Source organism: Labrus bergylta, chromosome 3 (genome assembly GCF_963930695.1).
Source record: "Labrus bergylta chromosome 3, fLabBer1.1, whole genome shotgun sequence".
Lineage (NCBI taxonomy): Eukaryota > Metazoa > Chordata > Actinopteri > Labriformes > Labridae > Labrus > Labrus bergylta.
The window spans coordinates 23,371,151-23,388,702 of record NC_089197.1 but is presented as its reverse complement, the minus strand read 5'-3'; the positions used below and the strand labels follow the sequence as shown (position 1 = coordinate 23,388,702).

Genomic DNA, 17,552 nt, shown 5'->3' with positions numbered 1-17,552 from the left:
ACACTCCCACTATACGCCCTGTTGCCCAGTATCATGCCCAAGCATGATTGTTCCCCCGCTGGCCTTCCCTTCATTGCTCCAGGCCAGACCAGGCCTGTATTATTATCATCGTTCTGGTTGGACTTTAAGACTGAGCTCAATAGAGTGTTAACAGGTACTAAAGGTTTTGGAAAGTGTAGCTCAAACCTCATGAGCTTATGTTGATTAACTGAAATGTATGGATGATTGACCATTACAAACAATACATCTACACAAGCAATGAGAGCTTTTTGTTTACTTCCATGGTGTTAAAGCACAGAAAACAATAACACCCACTGTATCAAGCGGGTCAAAAAAACAGCTGTATAGTCATACAGTATATGAACAACCAGCTCTACAGTTCCACTGAGACACAGGGTTGGCACATACAGGTCAATGAAGTAGTGCTAAAGCACTGATTTTCAGGCCTTGGATTGATGAATGATTGGACCATAATTACAGGAGGTATACAAAGAAAAAAAGAGAGGTTTGCAACAGGGGCTGTGGATGACATCTCTTTCAGAGGAGCATGTGTGCATGACAATGTATGTATGGGTATGTGTGTCAATTAGGATTTGATTGATAACAAGATTAAAGCTCACTTCTAAGAGCCCCCTTTTTTTCAGTGGTAGACTAGTAGAAGTGGTCTGGTCTCCAGCACCTCCCGAAAGTTTGGGGTGCGGAGCTCAAGGTTAACGCAGGCACCCCGCAGAGCGTGCACTGTCTGAGATGGGTCCTACTTGTTGGACATTCATTATCAAACTCTGTTTGCTCCTTTCATCTGCAGCTCTCTGCAGCACTCAACGTAAACTACAGAGGCACCTTGCAGCTTGACATCTCTCCATTCACTCTGTACCTTAAACAGCATGCTGCCACATCAAAGAGCTGCGGCTGCCTTTGATGTTGCAAAAAGAAAGAGCTCCAATGAGCTACTAAAAACCAATGCAACTTTCTGGAGCTTTGTTTTATTCATTTGCTATCTCCAGAAGTCTGGAGTCAGCCTCTAGAAGTCCAGACTGCAAGATTTTTTATTTGGAAAAGTTTGAGCTCTGCTCTTTACAAGATGAAGCAGTGGTGAAAAGAAAGTTCATGACATTTTATCTCAGAAATGGGTTGTGCTGACCAAGACCAATGGTAGGCGTTATATCACTAAATAGGATCCATCACGTCACTTTAAACAGACTCCCATGGATGCATCAAAGAATGAAAATGAAAGCATGGCTAAGACCGGCTGTATCGGTGTATATTATTTACCAGTTCAAGACAATCTTTTTTGGCCTGTCTGTGGTTCTCAGTCTATAAAAATTTAATAAAGGAATAAATAGTTAAAAAGAGACTTAAAGCAACAATTGTTTCCTGGAAAAAAACAGATATGGACTTTAGTTTCAGCTCTAATGACTAAAACATGTATAAACAGTCATTAGGGACTTTTTCTAGAAGCGGTTTAATAAGAATCTAAGTTTCAGTAGATGACTTTTATTATTCTGTGGTTTCATTTAAAAGTTATAGAAAATCAGTCATCAGGGGGTTGCTATCTTCCTTTGCTTTCTTTTCTTTTTTTAATCAAGATTTTGTACATATATTTAAACTGTTCAATCACTGTGCAAAAGAAGCAAAATATCGAACCTCATAGCCCCCAGCCCGCACAGCTTGAGATAAAAAACAGACAGCTTTCTCTCTGGTGCCATTTTAGATTATAATAGCGTCTATTTAATCTTGCTTATTCTAATTTCATTAGATTTAAAAAGGGAAAAGTCGCCATTTAAATCTAACATTTCAGGGAAATTGTTACCAGGTTGGGCTTGCTGAACTCTGTAGCACTTTGTTAGCTTGTTTCCTAATTGAATGAACTTGACAATAATTAGAGTGTTTTATTTTTGCCCTTCTTTGCCCACATAAAAGCCTGCCAAGCCAATTAGCTTTAATTCTCCCTTTACCCTCTTTCTTTTCATGCACTTGAGAAAGAAGGAACCAGCATATTCCGATCATTTGCATTATCCAAAGCGAATCTGCTTTGAAGTTGCGAGATTCTGTAAGAGAAAGGATCCACTTACCCAACATGAAAAAATGTTCAAAGCTCATAAATTCACTGGAACAGATGTACATTATCATTGGATTTGCCTTTTTTCTCTCTTCTTTGCTCCTGTATTGGTAATAGACTACCTCATGTCCTTCTCATCCTTAGCGTTTAGCATGTTGCCTTTACACAAGCTTGCACCCTGCTGTGCCAATCCACACTTCAAAGCTTTCTGTCTATCTGCTGGAAACAAAGCACACAGAACATATTATGGCAGTTTCTCATTTCTGCATATTTAAGTCAATATCATTGTCTTTTCTGCCAGTGGCAAAACAGAGATAGGGTGTATTTCTACCCAAGAAGACCATTCCTGTAACTAGCTTTTCCCAACAACAGAAATACAACACAGTACATATGCACAGGGAATGTTTATCCCAGGATTTCCCAACCTTGTGCCAACCCCATGTAGGGTTGCCTGAAATTTTATTTTTTTATCAATAAAATTATATTGTATATTAAAATATACGGAACACAGGCTATTGTGGGCCATAGCCAATGCCAAAACAAGAAACTGTCCCTGCCCATCTTTCATCCATTGAGCAGAAATGTCATCCCAGCCTTTCTTCCTCTGTCCACAATAAAACACACGAAAAAGCCTAAATGTGATTTAAAATTAATGTTTACTTGCAACACAGTATAGAAAAGCTATTGCATGATTGAAAACAAATGTATTTTAGCAAAAGGCTGTGTGTATGCTGTATGTGTTTTTGTTGTCTGGGGTTGCCAGAGTTTTGTGATGCTAAAGGTCACTAGCCAAAAGAAGTTGGGAACCACTGGTTTATCCTCTTATAGTCCAATTTAAAGAGGAATTTTTCATGAAAGTCATCAAGCTGCTTTTGTAGTGCTAAATACAGGTTATTGAAGTTATGTATTAAAGTAAGTGAATGATGTTGTGCAGCACTGACAGAGCATTACTCCTCTTAAAACTCCACTTCATATTTCTTGTGTGTGTTAAGCATACTGGTCTCTGGAGCCATTCCTCAATATTTGCTGTAAATACTGCAGCACTCATCTATAAATGATCATGTGCAGTGAGCTCCTGACTTACTATGTTTTAAAGTTAATGACCTTTGTTCATTCTGTGGAGAAGTTAAGGACTTGATCAATCGTTTGTCCTCTTTGATATTTGAAGAATAAGCGATTGGGCTCCTCTTCCTTTTGGAGCTTTACAGATAAATAAATACATGGATAAGTGGAAGGTGTGTGGGTGGCCTCAAAGACGCTGTGATTTATGTTACTGTGACAATAATATATATCAAATGACAAAGTGAAAACTGTGTGACAAGGCGACAGGGGCTGTAACAGGAGGTATACGGACCCAAATGCAGCACACAGGTAAACCAGGATCCTTGCTAATGTAAGTTGGAGATGAGGTTTATTTTTGTGAAGCTTCATTTTGTAGATCTTTATTTTTCTCAGGTTGAGATGATATTAATTAATGGATTTAATGTTAATGTTAATTTCATTTATATTTACATTTTGTACTTTGAGTAAGAGTAACTGTTTGATATGATGCACTTTGCCTTTAAGGTTGCTAATGGTAACGGTTGGCAGAGTGATATTGTTTTAAGACAAATGAAGCTCTAGCGTAAGTTCAGTCAGGAAGACTATATAACTGCCTTCACGATTCTTGAGCTGTCATTTTCTGGGGCTGTCATTGGTTAATCAGCTGTCTTGTCAGCAGTACTCATCTAACCAATGGCATGGTATCATCATTCCGCTCCCCTTTTAAATATGATTCTTTCTCTCCCTTAGTCCCTTCATGCTGATGTTTCGTGCGCCCCTCCACCTCCCCAACACCGCCATCTCACAGAATAATCATAATTTCTCATCCCATCTGGTCTCATCAAGTCATCAGCTTCACCACCACCAGTGTCTGGACTCCATGTGGGATCTATTCTGCCGTCGCTCAGAATTGTCATTCTACACATCGCCCACCCCATAGAGTCCAAGCGCCAAAAATATTTCCGTCAAGGAACGTTTCCATATGTCATTGTAATAAATAATTGTCTTTATTCAATTGAAGTAAGGTATCACTGTTGCTGTTCGGTCTGTGTATGTCATGTTTTTTGGCTACGGACAGACATTGAAGTATACGAGACGCACAGCAGAAGTTGTCTCAGTGCTTTTGCTTACCCACACCGAGGGGACATTTAATTCAGTATGTGTAACGTATAGTTAACGGCCAGACAACCAAGGATTAAACTAATAACACACATCACCCAAGAAGGGCCATTACTGTAATAATACTTTTTACTAAGAGCCTCCACAGGTACAGACACATGTAAAGGAAATAAACAGGCAGATAAAAATACACTTCAGCTCGATAACCGGGCTTAGAGCCATAACAGTCTATGGAATGAGTGAGGGACAGGCAGGTGGGACTGGGCTGCTTGCGGGTTGGTGAGCCAACTGGTTGACCACCAGATGCCTAAAAATGTACAGATGTGGAAACAGAAGTCAGAGTCACAGAACCACAGACTTCAACAGATAAGTTAATAGGTAAACTCACCCTGTAGAGCCATTGAAGGAGAACGCCAAACAGCCCAGGAGAGAAGCAGCCAGGAGCCAGGGACGCTGTTGCTTCTTACATATTGTCAGTTCTATGCAAAATATCTATGCCATAGTTACGCCTCATCTTCAACACACATAGGCCGAATGGCGGGTGAAGTCATTCTGCCTCTGATCGGACATGGGAGGGAGTTACAAATGCGTAAGGCGGGAGGAAAGTGGCATTGTATGAGTGTCTGCTCCAAACCAACACACTGTTATGTTGTGGACGGTACTGACCAAAGGTTCTCTGACATTGTATCAGTGAGTTAAATGTGTGCATCGGTCAGTAGAAGAGGCGAAATGGCAATTCTGTGGTTCCTTCAGCCAGCTTAAATCTGCCAGTGTCTTAGCTCAAAATGTAATGCAATGTTGGCGTTATGACGGCTGAGCTCCTTCCAGGTGCTGTTGCCGAATTACAATGTGTAAACGGCTTGAGACAGCTCTAATAGTCGGGGACAGAAGGCTGAGGCTATTTTCCCGAATACAAAGGCACAGTGGTCAGAAGTAAGCAGGGATGGCAACTGGTTATCTTTCCGGAAGTATGTTGGAAAGGCTTGCATAAATGACAAAGAACAATCTGGCAATGAATGAGTGAGTATGAGAGCCTTATATACTGGCTTTGATGGGAGGCAGCTGTGTGCACACATGAGCAGGGTCACATCTTGTTTTTGCAGTCCTCAAGTGGACAAAAAAAACACAGCTCACAGTCAACTTAAAAGAACGTTTTTACAAATCAGTAGAAATGTAATGTTTTATTGTAGGCAACTGTAAAAGATATTTCTTTAAAACTCAAAAGCAAACTTCAGTCTGAACTTGTAAAAACATGTTTCAAAGCCCTCTCTCTTTTATCGGACTTACTTATGAAGAGTCCCGCAGCAAAGAGATTGAGCAGCAGAGACAGGCCTACTGATGAGAGGAAGGACACTGTCTTCAGCGCTGTCCTTTCAAAAGGCGTGAATGCATTATCCAACCGTTACTCTGTACCGGAGAAGAAAATCTCCATGAACACCAAGGCTATTACCAACATATGTGAGGAGTTGAAAGGAGAGCAGATCAAAGTCAAAGTGAAAAAAGAAGAAAATGCAACAAAAAAAAAAAAAAAAAAATCTCATGCCAAGCTTCTGAGAAGAGAGGATGCAAGAGAAAACGGACCATTCGACTATACGGCAATGAAGACTTGCAATGAAGATGCAAAGAAATAAGTTTTTGACCATTTCCTTTTTCAAAGAGCACAATCTGTATTTCACACAATGACAAAACCATTGGTCACCAGTTCAATATACATTCAGTCAGAATTGAATAACTCAGGAAAAAAAATCATAAAGGTTTAACACATTGTTATTCTTAAGCAATTTGTGTTTTCTGGGCTAGTAGATTAAAAAGCAGTATCTCAAAATGTCATTATTTAACTTTAAGTATGTTATCTTCCTCTAGTAAAATGTCACTCAGCTGTCATTCCTTTTATTAGTTACGGCAAATATAGCAACACAGTTTAATGGAGAGCGAGTGTAGACTTAATAGACTTGCCAATAGCTTGTAAAACATTACTATTTTCACTTTATACAGAGGGAAATTCACTTTTCATCACTTCGACCACACATCTATTTTGCTCTCAAAACTACTTTTAGAACGGAGATAGGCAACGATAGTAAACACTCCTTGATGAATTGGTCATCTTGAGTTTATATCTAAACCCTAGCATGATAAAAAAAGAAGTTGCTTTAAAAATATGAGTAGGCAAAAACAATCTTAACAAGATCTAATCAGTCTTTTACTGACCAAGTGATTTTACTTGAATACGTAGAATAATGTCACTTTTATATCTCTGAATTTTTTTCCATGTTTGATTTATTGGTTTGAATGTATTTTAAAAGCTTTGTTTTTGTTTTTTTAATAAAAACTTTAGTTACCATTTTTTTTTAATTGAAGAACAATTTCAAATGTTATGAAAAACCTTTCTGTATAATTTCACAACATGTTGAGCCGATGTTTTCTATTGCTAATGTCCTGTAACGGCTTGTTTACACCCATCATGTGAAAATGGGATGCTTTTAATGGCTGAGATGTGTGAAGCAGCAGTAAAAATAACCTGGTAAGCTGTGTTAGGATAGAAACCATTTGTAATGATGATACAACTTCTTTGGGTTACACAGCCTTGCTCACACAAATAGCCATGTTCGTAAGAGGAGGGCATATCAAGTTGCCAAGAGGGCGACTCTCTCCGTGGTTGACCCAACCAGAGATAAGCTGCTAAGCTGCAGATGAAAGTGTGAGTGCATGTAGAGAGTGTGGCATGGTGAGCAGCTGTGGTCAGCCAGATTTGGGAACCCTCGGTGACACCACTGTTAGGATACAGCGGAGAGAGGCTTTACTTTGGTACACACACACACACACACACACACACACACACACACACACACACACACACACACACACACACACACACACACACACATATACTAAAAACAAGAAAAAGGATGAATGGATAATACATAAATACATACATAAATGTGATAAACCAATCACGTTGTCCCATATGCCCTCTCTCACCAGAATCCAGTGTCATCTTGTTTCAATACTAAAGGCTTCATATGGCAGAAAAGCCGCTCAGCCCGTCTGGATCTCACTGTGTCGACCCACAGCAAGACTTTTGGGGATTTTCTTGAGTGTGTGCGTACGTACAGTGAAATTGGAGTAGTTGTCAATAAAGTAGTGCTATGTGGACGGTGTTTGGTGCATACTTCCCAGGATAGATATGGATGAACAGTCTGTTTTTTTCCCTAACATTTCTATCAAATACCAAATGGAAAATATCTGATGAAGATAGATAGATACTTCAGTGATCCTGAGGGAAATTCAGAAACATCATCAGATGCACGAGAGAAGGCACAGATCATGAATGTAATTTTGTTATGTGTTTCAAAAAAAATTCCCACCATAGTTCAACTTTTCTAAAGTACAGGTCAAGGTCATGTATGTGGGTCAAAAAAGGCCTAGACACATCACTCCAATGCAACATGTAGCAGTTCTATAGATTCGGGAGATATTGGAGGAAAACAACTGGCCTTGGAAATAAATCGATTTAAACTATTCTATTTTGGGCTTGAAGTTTTTCTTAATAATGAAAGTATTATGTTGTAAATAAGTTAATGTTAATGTGTGCAGTAAAACACAGGATGGAAGTACAGCAACAAATGACAACAGTAGTCAGTGTTTTAATAAGGAACAGATTCATACTTTAATAAAAGGGTATTTCCCCTTGGCACAGATCTGCTATCAAATAAATAAAGCAATTAATCAAACACAATCTATATAAACTAAACAAAGTCATGAAAAATCATTAGGGGGAGGGTAAGGGGGTAAAACAGCTAATGCTAAACACATTTTCTTCTTTTAAAACACAAGTGAAAGTGTGTCTGTGTGTGATGAAAGAGACAGATTGTGTTAGAGACAGTTTAAGATTCATCCCTGATAAGTGGGATAGCTATGCTGGTAATGGAGTATGAGCTGACAGATGGCAAGTGAGATGGCTTGACAGATATATAAATATAATGAATATTCTCTCCGTTCATCCTTTCTGAAGTCCACAATATACATGTGTTTTTTTTTTTTAAATGCCTACGATTGGACATTACAAAGCAAATTAGTGGTACAAGACACATAGCGCTAAAGTGGCTCTCAAAACTGACGGTTCTATACAACAGGAGAGACGTTGGTGGATGTGCAGGCGTTGCTCCAACAAGATTTGATGAACATTTTTGTTATAAAAAGAGACATTCATAGTTTCACATAAAAAAACAGTCTGGTACATTTACAAGGATCTTTTAAAATCCTAAAATAACGATATTTTGCCATGTTGGGATAAAAGACAGAAGAGGGATTTTGACAGTAGCCTAAAGGTTAAAAAGTCCTCGAAGGATGTGAATTCCCCAGAGCATCCTCTAAACTAAGTGACAAAATTCCAAAAAAAAACAACTTTCCAAACTCTCCATAAATACTACTGAGGTGCTTTTGAGCATGGCAGATCCCCTCCAGTTGCTCCAGTAATGCTGCTTTGAAGTCAATTGTATGAAAGAGTCTATCCTCGTGTGAGTTCAGGTCATTGTATGAATATGAAGCAGGACATGAAAAGAAATATGGAGTTATGTGTATTCGGTAAAATGCACTCCAGGTCAAAGAAGTGTAAAAAAAAAATAAAGTTGCCACCTGAGTGCGGGGTCACAGCAAAAATTCCTTCAGAAGTACTCGTTCACCACTTCAAATCGGACTAACCTGCAGGACAAGCAGTCACCTTCATGCTGTCCGGTCATGCAGCCAAACTACAAATTCCACACTACTAATTTTTTGGTTGAGGGCGGAAACCCCTGACAAAAAGATACCAAGTTATGAGAGCTTCAACATTAGGATTCATTGTCCAGGGAAAGCAGTGTGAGGTGAAGAAGCTGAGGTATGGAGTGCAGCGATGATCCCCCCTTACGGGAACAGCGCTGTTTCTAACCACCGGTGAGGCGAGCCGCCTTACTGGTGCCTCTGCTGAAGGACAGCATGCAGCTGTGAGAGGACGAGACTGGCATACACTGCATTCCTGCCTGTAACAAACACATGTACACACTGATGTCAGACTAAAAATCAACATGGTGGAAGTAGTTTGAAAATGTGATCTGGTAAACATCATCCTGCTATTGTTAACAACTACTTGGAGTTGCTATTTTAGCAGGTGATCAACAACGTGCCATTTACAGATCTCAGTTCAGTGCTTTCTATGCCAGAGACAAAAGCATCTGCATGAGTATGGCAGCGCCCGCAGAGCATCATAGACAGGATGAACAGACAGTCCCCAGGGCTGGCAGGAGAGCAGCAATGGTGAGTTATGGGTCAAGTGGAGACTGCGGGCCGGGCCCAGTGTTATCCAGCACCAGAGGAATGGGACAGCTGAAAGAGCCATTGCCCTGCCCCGCAGCACCACAAACAGAGCCTTGTTGGCTGAGCTCTGAGGCCACATGGTCGCCTGGTGAAAGACCCGCTGACAGCTGGGGGACACGGAAACAGAGGGAGCAGCCGCGTTAACCCAGGGCCAGGGACGACAGAGCTGCTTTAGGATATAGAAGCCTGACAGTCAGAAAAGGAAAGTCCAAAAAGAAAAGCAGAGCGCTGAACCAACTTCTAGCTGTGATTAAGATGTGTGTAGATATGAAGCAGCATGAAGGTGAAAAAAATACATGCATGCTCGGCAAAACATTTCACTTTTTAAAGCTCCTGTGAGGAGTTTTAAGCTGTGAGATAGACTGAAATGAATATTGATGCCTCTAAATCAGTATTTCTCAACTGGTGGGCTGGGACCCAAAAGTGTGTCACGGAGCCATTTTCAGTGGGTCGCTAATGTGTGCCTGGAAAAAATATTGTGTAAAAAAAAGTCTTTGAAGCGTTTCCCAGCTTGTTTTTTTTTTTTTTTTTTCTTCTGTCACACTTTACTGTCTGAGGTCCAAACTGCACAACTTCACATTGAACAAATCTGATTGGTTGAAAAATATCTTAAATTCGGGTCGGGACTTTTCATGAAGGAACTGGTGGTGGGTCCTGAGGCCATACCAGTTGAGAACCACTGCTCTAAATGATCTTCTAAAGCACACAAGACCGTCAGCAACGAGACTGATTCTTTCTATATTGTAATTATTAATGCCTAAAATTGCTGCTCCATATAAAGGTTTCATACAAAGTGATCAACAGTATGCAGCTGAAAAAGGCTTTTTTTATTCTTCAAGATAAAGATTCATTAAGAGTGATATGTTTTATTGTTGAAATAGAGCAGGATGAGATGTGTCACCAGTAAGTACTTTTAACACGTACAGGACAAAATTAGAAAAGGAATAAGAGGTTCTATTTTGTCGACAGGGGGCGCTAGAATCCACAAACTAGAAGTTCCTCACAGAAGCTTCAAAGCCAAATTCCTAATGGTGAATGTTTGCGACACAGTATAACTTGCTGAATGTCACATTGCATTATTTATTTTTTTAATTGTTATGAAAATGTCTCAGGATTTAAAATGCTGAGTTTACAAAAACACAGCTTTTCAAAACAAAGGAACATCACAAGAGCTTTAAATGGAGGTATTTTAAAGGGAATTTAGCTGTTTGAGGAAACAGAAGAACTGGAATAACACTTGATTTTAAACAATTGAAAATCATGTTGTAATTAAAGATGTTTCTGATTCATCTTTAATAATTCTAAGTCCAAATGAACAGCATGACAGCCATTAACACAACAAAGCCAGACGATATGTATGCAAATACCAGCCAGTAAGATCTCGACAAACGCTCCGTGGTCAATGTAATGTGCTTTTGCAGAGCACCGATGATTTAATATAAGAGTTGGAATTCACAAGATGAAAGTTGACCGTCTCCTTGTGCGATGACATGTTGAAACAGAGGAGGGATGGAAAGTGAGTGACTGATACAGTTTTACCAAAATGAGGCTCAGAGTGGTTTTATAAAATGTGGTTGTGTAGGATAGAGAAACATACAAGCTTGAGATAGTGAATACAAAGAAATCACATCATCAATAAAGCTTATAAAATTGATAGTATATATATACCTTATGTACAGTAAATATTAGTAAATAAAAGTAAGGAGCTTCTCAACACTTCAGTACTGCAGATGGTGACACAATTTCTTTTCTTAAAAAAAAAGTTCCAAAGTAATTTGAAAATATCTTCTTAGTCAAAGTCAACTTTACAACAATTAGGATAAAATCAGAGGTAGCAGCAGATTTGGGATCTCTGTTTTTTTTTTGTTTTGTTTTTTTACTTTATAGCATTTCATCATTTTTCTTCCATGTTTTGCTTGTGGTGTATTGCATGCTTGAACCAGGATCTTCATTTTCATCTGAAAAAAAAACAAAAAAAAACTGCCTGACAGCCTGCTTTAAATACTCACACACCCATGAGCGCACTTCAAGTGGTTTTTAACAGACACCAGTGTCGTGACACTCACATATTCACACACGCACAAACACATACACAGACACTGACCCACATACAAACACGCACACAGGCACACACCATGCCCTGCTCTCACCTATACTCCTTCATATATTTTATTCTTTACATCGCAGTCTTTCTTCCTCTTATCCCTCCTTTTCCTTAAAAACCTTTTGGCATATTGTTCTGGAAGGGTTGGGTTGCTGGTTTGGAGTCTTTCATCAGACAGAGCATGACAGACTCAGGGGAAGAGAACCTTCTGGGATGTTTTAATAAATTGTCACTGCACCACCTCTCTAACCCCTTAGCTGTGATCCTCAGTCCTGTGTCGTACAGTGGCTCTAAATCAATGTCCTGCTGCACACCCCAGCTTTTAAATGTCTGACCAGCCTCAAAATAACACTGATTAATAACCTCTCAGTACTGGGGAACAATCTCCCATGACCCCCTTCTGTCTTGTGTCCTCTACAGAGCCCCTGCAGTGCTGCACAAAGTGTAGAAGCCCTGTGTTGGTTTACGGAGCTCACTGCTGAGCCCTTCAGCCAGGGTGGAAATTCAGGACTGGTAAAAGTGGTGGTAGTGGTGATGGTGTTCATGATGGTGGTGGTGCTCATGCCGCTGCACCACTTGTGCCAGTCCCCCCTCATACAGCAAGACACTGGGCATGTCCCGCACCTGCTCCCTCTCCACAACTGGTCCTGGAGCAGCCACAGGGCCCTGTAAGGCTCTGTAAGCCTGGCTGTCCTTAGACCGCTGCTTGTGCTTGCGATATGGGGCAGAGGATTGGTGAGGGGGGGTTTGGCTGGGTAGTGCTGGGGGAGGGGGCACACCTCTGCTTCTCATTACCCTGCTGCTGATCTGCGCAGGAGGCGTGCGGCTGTGAGTCTTAGGAGAGCGGAGGGCGTGTTTCCCTGAGTCTTGTCCTCGTGTACGGGAGAGGTGGAGGTTGTCTGGAGAAACAGTGTCCACAATAGAATGCAGGCGGCGGTGGTGAACGTGTGAGTGGCCGTTTTCTGGTTCATGGGAGCGTGAGCGAGTCTGGTTGGATGACCGAATCTGAGGCTCCGCCTTTGGCGGCTCTGTGGTAGTGGCTGTGAGGGAAAGAGAAACAGGTATTTATTTCAAATGATAGGGCCAGCATGGACATCAACAACAAAAACTTAAGCTTACATAGAAACATTAGTTATTCAGTCACAAAACTAATCAAATGTGATTCATAAAATAAGGTCAAAGAAGGAAGAAAAATATCCAATTAATGGCAAATGAAAGTGCTAATAGCTCACTTATAAAGGTCCACTAAAAAGATCTATGATACGGTTATCATCATGAAGAGAGAGCTGAGGAAAAGAAGCCAGAATCAGATACTCTGGTAGCACTTTCCTACCTGGACCAGTGTTCAAATAATCAGATCTCATCACTGTCCATGAGATCAAGGCTGCTACTTATTTCATCGAATATTTCAGCAGCATGTTCTGTTGATGAACACTTGATGTATTGTGCTTGCCGGAGCCCAGATGTTTTTACTGGCCAGAAGCGCAGTGGGCAGCTAGTTCCACCTAACGGCTCCAAGCAGGTGCTGCAGTAATGAGGGCCCCTGGATGCAGCTTCTAAGGGCCATGGCCTGTGTTTTTCCCTTTCCCCTTTCCCCACATCTACACCCCTGGCCCCGTTCCACTCACCGGCTCCGAAACGGGATGTGTAGTTTTCGATGCCTGCCAGGTCCAAGTAGTGGTTCCTGCGTTCCAGGTTCTCATCCACACAGTGGCGTTGGCAGCCCGGCTGGGTGTGGTGGTCACTGTGGTGACGCCTGTGGACACAAGCGGCACCTCTCATTAGCTAAAAGTTTGAGCCAGAGGGGTTCAGTATGGTAGTGTTTGGAGAAAGTTAAACAGTGTTCCTTATGATCAGGCAGCAGCAGAGTAATTGTTAGAGAGGTGAGATTGCAACTAGAAAATCACAGGTTTAAACCTCAGCTGGGAAGATTTGTACAGTGTGGTGAGAGGGCTGACTCTCCCCTCCGCTGTTCACCCGCCCATAGCACAGTGGAGGTACATTTAAGCAAAACTAATTAAAGAGTAGAGCACAATGGCAGCTCCCAAGGGTGAAACCTTTTAAAACAGCCCCTTGTATACGAGACTAAATGAGTGAGATGATAAACTCTCGTAGACTCTACAATCTGTGAGTACATGAGAGGCAGGTTTACCTTAAGAGAGCTCGACTCTTCTTGTCTGCACTCTTGGGGTCTTCGATGTTCTTCTCATTCTTCTCTCTGGGGTGGGACATGTCTGCGCATGTGTAAAAGACAGGAGGCTATTATCAAAGAGTTCTACGCAGAAATGCATACACACACACTCGTGGACACACACACACACACACACACACACACACACACACACAGACATGACAACAGTCACACAAGCCTGAGAAGAAAGCAACCTTTGTTTTGGAGTTTCACTTTGAAGATCTATACAAAAGGAAAAACAACAATGCTTCATTTATTCTATTTTCATCCCCGCAGCCTCTTATAAGGCGCAAAAAGAAAAAAACAAAAAAAACATGCAGAAATTGTTTATTAAGGATGCGAGATCTGATACAGTTTCAAATTAGCATGAAGGCAACCAACAGTACTTTCAAAGCTTGCACTGTTTGAATCTTTTGACAGATATTTATAGCAAAAACAATAGGACACAAAGACACAAGACTATATACTTTTTGAGATGTTTCTTTCCCTGACTACTTGTTTACCACGTCGTCAGAGAAAAAAGTTAAGTTGAACATAGCTTGATTTTCCCAGCAGCACTGACGAAGGAGGGAGGAAGAGAGGCAGGAAAAAAGGGAACTTTGGAGAAAAGAAAATGGCTGTGGTTATCAAAAGGGCCCGGCACATATCTTAAGGTTTCTTTCAGAGCACTTGAAGGCGCTGAGGGAAGGGGCCCCCTCTCTTAGCTCTGTCACTCCCCAATCATTAAAAATGAACCCCATTGAGTGGGAGAGACGGAGCGATGCAGAGGCTGCGAGGAACAAAGCTCTGACAGGCCTAAAGCAGCTACCTTTCTGCACGACAACAAACACAACTCTGTGTGAGCCGACAGCACGCAACACAAGCGGGACCCCAAAATGCCCTCTCTTCTCCTGCACTCTTCACACACTGTGTTAATGTGAGTCTTACCTGCTGCACCCTGCGTGCAACTCCTCCACCGCTGGCTGGAGTCAGGAGCCACAGAGAGCTTGACCCGGAGTGTCTTGCTGCTGCTCGGAGAATGGTTGACAGAGGCATCCACGACCTCGTAGATGGTGTGAAGCAGGCTGGTGATATCCTGCAGGATGAGGGAGGTGGAGGTGAGTTTAATCTTGAATTGTTTATACAAAGCATTCATAAGAGATACATTTGATCGTTAGTTATTAAAAACAGCTTGAAGTCTTTTTGTGAAAGTTAAATTAAAGAAAGGAACAAATGAGACAATTCCTCACACGTAAACCAAATATTGTGAAGCTTTGTTCATTCAGACTCTGCATTTTAGACTTCATGGTCATCAGGTATCTAAAGAATTGCCTCAGACATAAGTGACGAAAGACAGATGTCTGCTGTTGTAGCTCTCCAAGTGAAGCGATCAGACGAGGTTTACAGAGGTTATAAATTCATGCAAAGAAATGTCTCTGCAGTTGCAGAAGACTCTGACTGAGATGTCAGACCTGATAAGAGTTGACTGTGTGCGCTCTTTCACTTTCTCCGTTTATTCCCTGAATCTATCTGATATAGCCTTAATCAAATCCGTTTGAATTAGCCTATCTACCATACAATTTACATTTTAAATACATGCACAAATGCACGTAAACACAAAAACAAATTAGCACACATTTATGTGTAAAGTGCCCATGTCCTTACATGAAGGAAGACCAAGCTAACACGTATTTTCCCATAGCTAAGGGTTGTTTAAAAAGACAAATACAAAAACAAAGAAATAAGTCATTATCAGTCAGTGTGAAACAATATTAATTTATGCAAAAGGAAACTGACCTCAGTCACCAAGATGAATCACTTTTAAGACTTAATAATGTGGGGTTTTTTTGGAAACTATGCTTTGCACTGGTCAGTGTTTGTATGAACCACTGAATTAATGACTCCCTCTCGGATGGTAGAAACTGTGCTGGATTTTTTCAATGGTAACTATATGTTCTAATTTGGAATGCGTGTAAGAGGAGCCGACGTGAACAACGTCTCAAATCTTATCCGTGTTTTACTTTTACATAGCTAAAGCACATCGTCTTAGACAAAACTGCAGAGACATCACAAAAAGACACCAACAGCATGATGTTTTACTCACTAGAGTTTCCTGACTTATAATAAAAACGACTATTATGATGTTTTAAGGGTTGGTTCTGTATACTACTTTCAGACACAGTTGCACAGAGAAAAAAAAGAAAATTAAATGTAAAAGCTTTCTGTGACATTTTGTTTTATTGTGGAAAGGGATAAAAAAAAAAAAAAAGAGTTGGAGAATAAAGCCTTTCTTTCCCCCCTCCAAGCCGCTGCCGCCGCCCGTCTCATGGGCCACAGAGCCACAGGCAACGCCAAAAAAACTGCAGAGCTAACCACACAGGGGACACTTGAGTGTCTTTGCACTGTTTTTAGTTGTTTTCAAAAAAACACGAGCCTTTTCTGAATGTTCTCTCAGATCTACCAGACAGACGCCAGCCACAAGGTACCTCGCAGGAACGGAAACACGTGGATGTCGCTGAGTGTAGTTCTTAGAATTGAGATTGGGTTAAGGCCTAGAAACTCCATCCTCATCTTAATGAGAAATGTGAAATTACCAGAATAAGTATATAAAAAAAAAATGAATGAAGGCTGTTACATAACGCAACTGAACTGCTCACCAGAATACTTAAGTGGCTCTTAAAATCTGTGTATTCAAACATATTTAGAATATTTTTTGTTAAATACATACATTACAATAAAATGCAATACGACAAGAGACAACATCCCGTGATGTTGACAGATGCTTGTTTTTTTCCCCTTTAGACTTATCACTACTCCAGGAGATGATTATTACCTCTCTGGTGACTTTTCCGCTGTTGTCAAAGTCGTAAAGGGTGAAGGTCCACTCCTGCCTGTTATCCTCCTCCACAGACACGGCACACTCCAACTCCTAAAACAGAGCAGCATTGTACTATCAATATCCAGTTTGATCTAGTGTGTGTGTGTGTGTGTGTGTGTGCCCTGCCATTGCCCTAGTTTAATGCAGAAGGGGAAGTGATGAATTTCCTTTTGGAGTCAACACTCACTTCAAACTGGAGCTGCTTCTGGGGCCCTGCGGGAGATTGGCTGTCCCTCTCCTGCATCTTCTCCTCCACACAGCAGCTGTCCGTTTTCTCTGGGGGTAAAGCCACTTAAATGACACACACACACACACACATAGACAAACACACACACACATAGACAAACACACACACACACACAGACACACACACACAGAAAAATGTTAGAGCCTGAGGATGACACGTTGGGTGCAGTCTTTACCTGCGGATATGTTGTTGCCTTCAAGTGTTTCATGTACTACCGAGTTTGGCATTTGTGATCAAGATGTGTCACATCACTTGTTGTTAAAATAAACCCACAAGCCTACTCGCAGCTTTTGTCTTACTGCTTGTACTCTGAAGTCTTACTTTTATATAAATAATATAATATTCAAATAATGTGACAAGGCAACTATTGTGTCATTCCTGCAAATAAAAATACTGTAGAACTGTAAAAAGCAACATTAAGATTGATTTATATATATATATATATATATATATATATATATATATATATATATATATATATATACATCCCAAGAGGTTCACACAGACCGAGGATGTCAAACATGGAACTGAATAACATTTACATGTCTTTTACACGACTGAATATGAGGTGGTTATGAATGG

General features: G+C 40.8%; 1 protein-coding gene across 1 annotated transcript in view; it reads right to left on the bottom strand.

Moving 5' to 3' along the window:
* Positions 1-10,377: 10,377 nt before the first annotated feature.
* nkd1 (NKD inhibitor of WNT signaling pathway 1) overlaps positions 10,378-17,552 on the bottom strand; it is a 31,474-nt gene continuing 24,299 nt past the window's right edge. The window contains exons 5-10 of the mRNA XM_020625635.3: positions 16,911-17,014; positions 16,679-16,774; positions 14,794-14,941; positions 13,828-13,909; positions 13,304-13,431; positions 10,378-12,715 (exon numbers count right to left, since the gene is read on the bottom strand). Coding sequence (XP_020481291.1) covers positions 12,180-12,715; positions 13,304-13,431; positions 13,828-13,909; positions 14,794-14,941; positions 16,679-16,774; positions 16,911-17,014 — 1,094 coding nt within the window. The 3' untranslated portion in view covers positions 10,378-12,179. The remainder of the gene's footprint in view (positions 12,716-13,303; positions 13,432-13,827; positions 13,910-14,793; positions 14,942-16,678; positions 16,775-16,910; positions 17,015-17,552) is intronic.